Here is a 10,611-nt window from a genome sequence, read left to right as displayed (position 1 = left end):
GACATTCCAGAATGGAAGCCCCAGGGCTCAGATGCTGCTGCAGATGCTCCTTCATATTCATTTCCATTCTACCCCCAAGTAGAACTTGATGAATAACGATCAGATGGATTTAAACTGCCCACGTATTAAGTCACAGATTTCATTTTTTCGTTAGGACATACCTAGTTGCTTAAAGCCAATCCTGTAACACAACTGTCTCTGTTCATTTATAGGTTAGTTTCTGATCCAGCTGCATATAGGTTTGAAAAATATCTGCAGATCAACACTTTAAGCTTTTTTCTCTCAATCCTTCTCTTACTTTCCTGGAGGAAAAACTGTAGTACCTCATTAAAATACTATTTTTTTAATCAGGAAAATTGTTGATACGTGTCCTACAGCTTGGGGCTGGGAAGTGTTTGAGATTTTTTTTTAGTTTGTTTTCATGCTGGAAATCACTAGTGTATATTTCTACAATATTTCTTCTGGTTGTTAGCGTGAAGCCTAGTGCTGCTGGTATTTAAGCAATAGATTCCATGCAGGACTTCAGTAGGAATGACAAATACAGTGTCCACTATTTATCGGTGTCCAACGTATCCAACATTAAATTATTGAGCCAGAACGTACTCCCATTGATTGCTGTGAAGGTTATATGTGTATCGGTAAATCAAAACAAGCTTTAAAAAGATAGAAAATCAATTGATATGAGGAATAGAAAAGGCATAGATGTTGAAACCTTTCTCATAACCTTGGCAGTTTTTTATAACTCTGACTGTTTAAGCTATGGTGTTTGTTGGTTTGTTTTGTTTTTTTTTTTTCCCCCCAAACCATTGCTTTGACTGAAAATGACTGATGTGCAAAAAATGGTTGTCTAAGCGGAGCACCAGTATACCTTGATAATAAACCTGTGAGCAACTTCCGATAGAAATAAAATGCTGATTTCTGTTTAATAACTGGCTGAACTGCAAATTTCAAAGCGAGCGTTTTGCCGTGTATTACGTGTCGTGTTTCCAAAACCAGGGAACATAAATGGTGGTGGTGGTTCCTTCCCCAGACGTGCACTTACGTGTGTATAAAAGTTCATAAAGTTTGCAATTCAGGAATAATAACCATATTTAGTAACGTTTTGCTCTAACTGATGTTATTTGCAGAATTGCTACCCAAATGCCAACAGAGGAATTGCCAGTACAAATGTGCCATTACCAGGAATGGCACCAGGTGTTACTGTGGCGATGGATATGAAACAAGCAGTGATGGAAGAAGCTGCACAGGTAAGAAGAAATAACATCCAGGGGTCCTCGTAGCTCCCGTGGGGAGCGGCGAGGCTGGCCAGTACAGCCCCTTCCTCGCCCATCTCCAAAGGTGTCCGTGAAGAACGAGCGTGGGCTTGTGGAGCAGGCGGGGGGAAGGAGTGCCCCTCCAAAACCAGAGGCGGGGCCTTCCTGCTGGCGCTTTGGTGCCTCTGTGCCCCAGCAGTAGCTCTTCTGAAGTTCCTGGAGGGAAGGCATCCTCAGCCAGGGTGGAGGAGGTGGGGAGTGCTTCCCCCTGCTCAGACAGGCGTACAGCTCCTGTACGCGAGCCGCTCGCCCAGCCTTACCGCCAGGAGAACCTGTAAAACTTGCACTGTTTCGCCTCCTCCCATAAAGTCACACCTAGATTGGAATTTGATAAATGAACGCTCCCAGATCATGCAACTTAGCTGGGAATGTTGTTTCGGCGTAATTAATTGTAGACTGAAATTGGCGTTCTTTTCCGTTTTTGAAATATACGACTTATTATTTCTCTAGCAAGGTATTTGTGTCTTGTTTTATTTTTTCTCTTTTTATAATCATATTGCAGTTCTGTTGCCTTATGTATGTGCTCACTACCAATCACTCCTCTCTCCAAGTAATGGTGCTAAGCCAGATTCTTCATAAATGTAATTTATTATAAGTTCTCTTGCTCTGTGGTTGTCATGTTTTGTGATTAAAAATATATTTGAGGAAATAATTTCAACACCACTTTTTTAAAATGTCGATTTATTAAACCCTCAACCACTGTTAAAATAGCATATCTTGATTTTATGGTATTATGCCTGTATACCCTAGTTGAAAATACTGTTCTTTATATTTATCAGAGAAATATATAGTTTTTGATGTAGTGGATGATGGTTTAATGTAGGAGTTGTGACAGTTCATTTAAGGAACGGTGAGACATTGCCAGCATAAATCGGTTAAGAAGGATAATCAATTATTTCTTCTCTTGAAATGTTGCTTCATTCATCAACCCTGATAACTAGTGGTCTCTAGTACTAACAAGAACCCAAATGTCTCCCTAACATGAGGTAGACGTTGGGTACTACTTGAAAAAAAGTAAGGTTTTATCTTTCAAAATCAATAGCTGTTAAACTTGAAAACTCCTAGCCTTCTGTTTGGTTACTGAAATGAAGTGGTTCCAACAGCCAACGGCCATGATAAGGTGATGGCCTGAGAAGGATAAAACATAGAGCATCGTATCATCATGACTTAATGACTGAAAAGTTTCTCTTAGAATTCTGATTTTTTGTTGATTTTTTTTTCCTGATCCTTAAACAAGATCTTGTTACCATCCTTTTAGATATGAATGAGTGTAATACATATGGAAGCTGTAGCCAGATGTGTGTAAATACAGATGGTTCATACACTTGCAGATGCGTGGAGGGTTTTGTACTTCAGCCTGATAACAAATCCTGCAAGGCCAAACATGGTAAGTTTTTACTTTATTGAAATATTTTGTGTTTTGGTCCTATCTAGAGGGTACGTATAAAAAGACAGATGGAGATGAACATAGTAGAGATGGACTTTCCTTCATTGTACTACAAGGAGCCTAGAAAAAACTTCACATCTTATGACAATGCTCCAAGGAAATATTAGGAGTTTTTATATGATTATTATTAATAATATGAACTACTCAATTCAGCCAAAATTAGAATGTTTCCCAATTTCCCTGTTCATAAATAAATCAAAGATTTTCCCCACTCAAACAAAACAGGCTGTTTACTCTGGGAAGACAGCAGAGATAGTGAGAAGACAGAGGAAATGATCGTGAGGTAATTGTACCCTTAGGATAAAGACAGACATGAGATTGCTTTGTCCTTGCAATATCCCAAGAGGTGGATTTCGTGATATACATATTCACACAAGGCTTTTTTTCTTGTTGTTGTTTGTTTAGGGCATGTTTTCATTAGTAAGAGTGAACTGGGTAGCTGAGAAAATTAGTGAATTGTGTTTAACGAAGCAGTATTGTACCCAGTATTTTCTCACTCAGCATATTGAATTAACAATGCTTTTATAATGAAAAAATCCAGGAAGCCCCTTAAGGAATCATTCAACATCCAGAACCATTTAACACCTGTTAAAAGTGTAAAGCCGTGCTTGTTATCTATTTTTCTAGTCGTTTTGCCATCAAAAAATAGGAAGTACTACTGGTTTTTTTTTTAAGTTTCCTCACGTAAAGAGCATTGCTAAGTACCTTCTGACTGAGCACCGGTAAGAGCTACAGTGTTTTACTGCTTGTACAAAGTTTTGTATTGATCCACAATTTTTTAAAAATCCACTGCAAAGCATTGTGAAATACGAAAGTCCATACCAAGTACAAATATTTTAATATTCTTCTCTCTCCACTGCATGAAAATCAATAACGCAATTCTCGATCAGGAAATCCTCGTGGTGCCGGTGCTGGGCTTGAGATTAACTTCGAATTTCCCTTCTTAGTTCCAGCGGGCTGGGGAACATCTGAGCGTTGTAGTGAGCTGTCCGTGTCTTGGTGGTCTTGGTGAAATGAAGCTGATTAACAGAGAACTGTTCTTCTGTATTTCATAATGCTTCATCACATTTATTTTAAGGTAGTTTTCACCTTTTTTGTTGTCTTCAGAAAGGAATCATTGCTCATATATCAGAGGAATCACTGCAGGACAGTAGACATCAAGATCTTGGTGCTGCAAAGAAATGAGTGTTGCTCATCATGTTCTTTGCTGTTTTTCTTTTGGTTTTTGCTTTTTTTTTTTTTTTGTAATAAATTATCAATACGATGAACGTTTGGGTCGAATACTTGATGGGGCACAGAGGTCCAAAAGACACCTGGCTCAGTAATGAAGGTGTTTTTATCCCAGAGCTCTGCAGGAGCTGCAGTGACTGGTATTAGCTTATTCCCTGGCCCCAGCTCACAGTGGGGAAGGTAGTGAAGTTCCCATGCAGCAGCAGGTCGCTTTCCTACACCCTCACTCTTACACGGTTCCCTGATCTTATGAGCTGTGTGTATAAGTACTTCTGCTGCTTACTCAGTGCTGGAATATGTCTTCAGCTGGGATATGACATCCAGCGATGGGGATCACACAGGGCGTCTGTGGATCAGTAGAAGAGCATCCAGGAGAAAAGGTGTCTAAGGAAAAGAAAGAAAGAACCTTTAGAAAAATAAACAACTTTTCTTTTTTCTTTAAAAAGCCTAAAGAAAATAAGAATGGAAAGAGCAAGCTCTCCACTCCGTCTGCGTTTGACAACAGTAGTTGTCAAATAGATGAAGAAAACGAGCTGAGGAGTATTCTGTTCTGGGTGCAGAAGCTGTGAAAGAGAAGCAGCAGAGGTTTAGGTTGGGTTAGGTGAGGCATTCTGTAAAACTGCCGGCGTTAGTAACAGCAGATCTGTTAAGCATGTGAATTGCTGTCCACGTCGAGATCCCTGGTGCGGCACAACGTGCCACACCAAGCCCTTCGCCACGTCTTAGTCGTCTCTGTAAGTTGAGTGAGAGGTTTCTGAACATCTACGGGTGGAGAAGTGGGGAACGTGATGGAGGCCCCAGTTACTGAGCGGGTGACGTGTGTGTGAGGACGTGTCTGGAGGAGCCCTGTCCCAGGGCAGGGACAGCAGCTCCTGCACAGCCTCAGAGCCCATCCCTCTGCGTGTGGCATGGTGCAAGGAGCATGGACGTTCTCAGAAGCTCCTCCTCTCCTTCCCTTCAGGCAGCCGAACGCTCTACTGGGAAGGTGGTGAGCTTTATCCCTCATTAAACGCTGCATTTTCTTCCTCAGCTCATTTAAATAACTTAGGAACCAGAAACTTTTAGCTGCACAGTACCCTTTGGAAGGCTGTTAAAACAGGTATCAAAACAGCTGGGGGCACACCATGTTACCATGGTTTTCCCCAGACTTTTTAGACACACTTTCCTTTATGAATAAAGCAGCAGTTAATGACTTCTGAGGTGAAAATGAAACAAAATCTAGTTTTGCTGAACAGAGTTTTAGAACTTCTGTGTTTACCGAGTTGATATGCCCATGTTGCGAGGCCTGCATTTGATGAAAAGGATATTTAAGGAAACAAAAATGACAGAATTGGAATAAAAATTAATCGTTCTTCCTAAGGTTGCTGGTATATTTTATATCTGCATAGCCTATCTAGAGAGAAATGCCACGTGAAAAGAAACGTTTGTCATGTAGCTAAAGCAGGATGAGCTGATAACGATTAAATCAAAAAGCTTTTTCTGGTATTTAGAAAACATTCATCACTCTTAAATTGATTCCACCACACAGTTTTCTTGTCAAATCTCTTGTCAAATCAAAAGTCTTGAGGCTGTAGAAATAAAGCAGCCCATTCGTAGGGTATACTGAGGAAAAACATTGAAAATTAATTTCAAAATAAAATTGGATGGCATTTTATTAAACATTAGTAAATATTTTTCAGACTTTCATACAAGACATGTACTGGTATGAGCAATCTACTTATAATTTACAATGCGTACCGCAGGAGAAGGGCTTTTAAGCTGCTTGTAAACACTGAATTTGGGGTTTTATCCTTTTTCTGTCATTGTAGTGGGGGGAAAAAAAATGCTGGCATTTCTGAAGCTTTTGCTCCAGAGGAGAAGCAGGACTGTTGCCAGAGCAAAACGCCTTAGTTTCTGATTTGTTGTGACATCACTTATTGATCTGTATTTTAGACAAGATGAGGGAGGGGGGAAATGCAAGTCTTTCATCTTTTCCACTACTCTATCTTAAACATAATTCAAAGGAAGATGCTTTCATTTCAGTCAAGAGGGATGAATCATAAAACTTCCCTGGATTAAAGAGCCATTCACTTCTTATCTTTCCTATAAAATGAAAAAATAAATTAAAAAAAAAAAAGAAAAGTTGTTAAAAAGTAACACGTGTGAAGTCCAGTTATTTGAAAAGCTGCTGTCAGCTCGCTGTAACTCATCCTAGACCTGTCCACTAAACTTTTAAGCTTTGTAGGTTTTGTTCTTGAGCAGACGAGCAGTTTTTGTGAGGGAGAAGACATCTTTTTCTTGATCTTTTTATGTTTTTCATCTGCATTATACAGTACAGTAAGATACTTTAAGTATTTCTTTTTGTATTTTTTGTAGAAACTTTTATTTTTAATATAGTTTCAATGTTAAAATAACTTTACTCTTTTTTTTTTTTAAATAAGCAATTTTGAAATCAGCCTTTATCTGACCAGCAGTGGAAGAAGGAGGCTACCTACCCTACTGTGAAAAAACACAGTTACCTGATTCAATCCCCTGAATTATGTCATGTGTGGGCTGCTTGAGAAATATAATTTCAAGCTCAGCAATCTATTTTCTGGATAAGTTCTGCCAGAATGCAGATGTATTTTTAATGCTGAATGGCGCCTGCTGAGCAGAACCTCTCAGCAGTGCCACGAGTCCTTACGATTCCTTTGTCTGCAGCCAGGTTTGATTACAACTGTTGCTCAGGAGGTTTGACGCTAATTCGTTTTCAGAATTCCCTTATGTCTTAGACATTAATACTAAAATACAACCTTTCTCCTAGTGAGGTGTTAAATTTTCAGTAGGTCAGTTCGAAACAGCGCAAGGAAGGGTATGGTTCTCTAGTGCGACCGCGGACAAACGAACAACCGTGCTGGCTTTGTAACGGCAAACAGCTCCTCTGTAGTTGCCTTCTCCTGAAGAGTTTATAGACTGCAGAGAGTGGAAATAGCTAACTTAATGCAAAGTATAGGAGCAAAAATAATAATAATAATAATAATAAAGGATTATTTGCACTGCTTCTGGTTGGGAAGGAGGTGATTGAATCCAGAATTAGGCAGTGGTATGATTCTGTGGGAAGGGAGAACCTGAGTGCAGAGCTGTGATGTGTAAAAAAATCCCCAAACTTCTCAGGATGCAGGTGGAAACACACCTTTTGTACCTGTGTGGAAAGTCCCTGGGGTAAACGGGTGATAGAAACAACAGCTCTTAAGTGTGGCTCTCTTCTTCTGATGTCGGTAAGGAAGAGAGGAAAGAGACTTACATACGCCAGCCTGCTGTCGACTGCAGAGGGACCCAGCTGCTAGATGGTGTTGGTTAGTAAGAACCCCACTGCCTTCTCTTTTGGAAAAAGCAAGACTTGGGAGCTTCACTCATGGGTAACAGCACAAAGGGCTATTTCACAAATAAGTTCAATCCCTTCATTTGTTAGATATTCTTCCAAAAATTAAAAAAAATCTATTCTTAGGCATGGATATGAGTGATTTATTGGTGGAAGTGTATGTGATGGTGAAGAGGACAGTTGGCAAGTTCAGAAAGTAATGGTAGAGGTGTGGTTTTGCAGATGTTAGTGAGGGATTTACTGGAGAGGGGAAGAGTATCATACAAGGTGGAATGTACATTATGGAATGAGAAACAATAAGTAAAAAGTAAATGAAATCCACTTCAGAAAGAGAAAAATACATGCTGCATCCTTATAGAAAAGCTTTCACATGAGAAAACAAAATAAATTAAAACTGTCGGCAGAGGAGATGTTTAAATAAAAGCAGCTAGTACAAAAGGACAGGATTTGATGCTGCCTTCTGTGGTTTTGAGTGAGACCACGGAGCACCGTGCTACCTGAAGTATTTTTTTCTCTTTAACCACACTTGCTAATGAACTATGATTTGTTAAGTCAATTTATTTACGGGGTTTTTATCTCTTTAGACAGCTGGAATTGCTTAGTAAAATTGCGAAAACTTTATTAGGTAGAATGTTGGTTGAGAGTACTACATGTCAGTAGAGCCTTTAAACATTGATTTATTCCTTTGAATACAAGCAGGTTACATTGAGGCGGGAGCTCTTTGGCAACACAAATATTTTCCACATGCGCTTGTGATTATGCTGTGAGTTTCCATGTTTTAGGGTAAATTTTTTAAATACAAGCTCCAAAAGTTTGCCTACTTGACACCATCATTCAATTTAACTAATGAACAGGACAATTAGACGTGTAGGGGTGTGGACCATGCTGCAGAGGACAACTTTCCATTAAGCGATTCGCATGAACATAGCTCACTGGAAAATTAGATGTCACTGTTATTCCAGTTAAACCTGAAGCAATTTTTAGGGTCACGAGATCGTCCTCTCTCATGGAATCTTCTCATAAGGTTCTGCATCACTCAGCCTCAGCCGGAGCACGACTCTGAATGCTGAACACCTGACAGGAAGAGAACCTTTCAGGAAGTGGTTTTGGTGTCTTCTATCTTAAACACACACATCTATCTGTCGGATGTTTTTTTCCAACCAGTTCACATAATATTTTACGTCATCAGCAGTTCTTCATTATAAATTGAATGAAAGCAGTGTCACTGTGCTGTTTCTAACAAAAGAGTTCTTCACAGAAAACAGATGTCCCCCTGACAGTGTTGGATTAACCAGGACCTCTTTTCAGTTTAAAATACTAGTCTAGCTCTAGAACAAGATGTCACTCTGTCAGCAATGGCAGCACGTGTGACAGACTCCTCATCTCGCAGGGACTAATATTCATCTGCAGTCGACTAAGTCAGATGAGTAATTTCAAACCAACCCGAGATGTTCGAGGAGGTAATTTAATTCAAGGTACACCTGAAGCAAGAACAGCTAATTTTGTGCCCGGTAGCACTCATCATAATGCTAAAAATATTTAGACTCGATGAGAATTGTTTGTTCCGCTGTGTGGATGACATACTTGAACTGGAACATTCTGTAGTTTTAAGATACATATTTGTCACTAGTGGAGTATTATTGTTTCCTTCAGTGTTCACACATTCATCAGGTATTTTTATAAATCACTGGCAGAATTTCTAGGGAAAGTGACTGAGGTGAATGTGGCGACACTTTAAGTTGCGTGTACTGTCTTAACATGAATTGCTTCTTTGTATTTTTTTGTTTATTTATTGAGACATTCATGGTAACCCAGTGGAAACAACGCATTCTCGGTTCCCTTTTTACTCTCAGGAAATCTCATTGCATGACACTTTCTCCTGGCCCATCATCTGGATGATGATGCCAGATCTCACTGCACTGCTTTTTTGTTAGGATGACTTTTATATATATATATATCTGTATTTAGCAGCATCCACTCCTCTGTTTTTTGTCTTATTTCACAGGCTCAGATATGAAAAGTAACTTACCATTTCCTGTGTACTCATAAATTCCGCAGGTTTTTGTGGCCTTCCTTCTTTTCGAAATGCCTGTAATTTGGATAGAAATAATTTGCATAAGTTGTATTTCATTTTATGACTTAGGCATGAAAAACATTGCAATAATGATACTTGGAATTAAAGAGAAGCTGTGGGGCTGGGGTAATTGATTTTCTCTGATGAAGTGAACCATTACAATAGCAGAATAAAACAGACTAGTAATTTGGAATATATGATAGTTATGAAAATAAAACCAAAACCAGTTTATTATATCTCTTAAACAGGTAAGAACATTAAAAACTACATCAAAACTGAAAAGGTAAACATGGTATACGCAGTCTGTTAACCCTTTAAATTCTCTTCACTTTGTTTTTAGAGCCTGCCGATAGACCTCCTCTTCTTCTGATTGCAAGCTCTGAAACCATTGAGGTGTTATATCTTAATGGAAGCAAAATGTCTGCCCGACCTCCTGTAAAAGGATCTGCAATTTTGACGCTAGACTACAGCTACAAAGAGGAGGCAATTTGCTGGATTGAATCGAGAGATCTTTCCAGTCAGCTGAAGTGTGCCAAGATAACGAGAGCTGGCCAGCTGACGGATGAGTGGATAATAAACATTGCTCAGTATCTTCACAGTAAGTATTTGACAGCGGTTTAGCACTGTCTGTCTTGGGGAACTGTTGCAGGAGCCTTCCGAAGTAGTTTGGGGCTTGTGGTGGAAACAGTCTTAAGGTGTTAAAACTCATAGTGAAGCACTTCTGTGTTGGAAGTTACAAAAATGCAATGCAATAAAAGCAGTAATGCGAAATGCTTCCTTTTCTCGGGCAAAGTGGCGCTGCCTAAAGCTTGAAGATGATTCTTTGCTACTGGGACAGTATTAACAATGAATTAAAGAGACACCTGCTTATCACGTTTGCTGTCAGCTATCATTGGTATGTTAGTTCTTGAAAATAACAAAATATTTCCTGACTTACTGGAAATAAATTGCTGCCCTTTTTTGCAATTAAGGAAAAAAAGAGGAAAAAATTAGAAGACCTGAACTCATCATACTGAATTGGTCCTTGGCATTAGAGCATTATTTCTCAATCAGCTTTTCAATTTGTGTGACGCTGTTATCTTCTGAAGTGGATATTCATCCACTTACATGTTCTCATTTGAACAGACTGCAAAACAGCATGCAGTCCAAAAAAAAAAAAAAAAAAAAAGATTTTTTTCATCTTTTCCCGAAGAGATGTCCACGATCC

At 39.2% G+C, this 10,611-nt stretch overlaps 1 protein-coding gene across 1 annotated transcript in view; it reads left to right on the top strand.

Moving 5' to 3' along the window:
• Positions 1-1,127: 1,127 nt before the first annotated feature.
• The window catches only part of LOC104488955 (low-density lipoprotein receptor-related protein 1B-like), a gene marked incomplete at both ends in the record, with an annotated part of 87,071 nt that continues 77,587 nt past the window's right edge, over positions 1,128-10,611 (top strand). Inside the window, 3 exons of the mRNA XM_010131063.1 lie at positions 1,128-1,247; positions 2,572-2,700; positions 9,745-10,002. Of these exons, the coding sequence (XP_010129365.1) occupies positions 1,128-1,247; positions 2,572-2,700; positions 9,745-10,002 (507 nt within the window). The remainder of the gene's footprint in view (positions 1,248-2,571; positions 2,701-9,744; positions 10,003-10,611) is intronic.

Source organism: Buceros rhinoceros, unplaced genomic scaffold, assembly GCF_000710305.1.
Source record: "Buceros rhinoceros silvestris isolate BGI_N320 unplaced genomic scaffold, ASM71030v1 scaffold10672, whole genome shotgun sequence".
In the NCBI taxonomy this organism is placed as follows: Eukaryota; Metazoa; Chordata; class Aves; order Bucerotiformes; family Bucerotidae; genus Buceros; species Buceros rhinoceros.
Note: the sequence above shows the minus strand (reverse complement) of the source record. Positions and strands in the feature narration are given on the sequence as shown.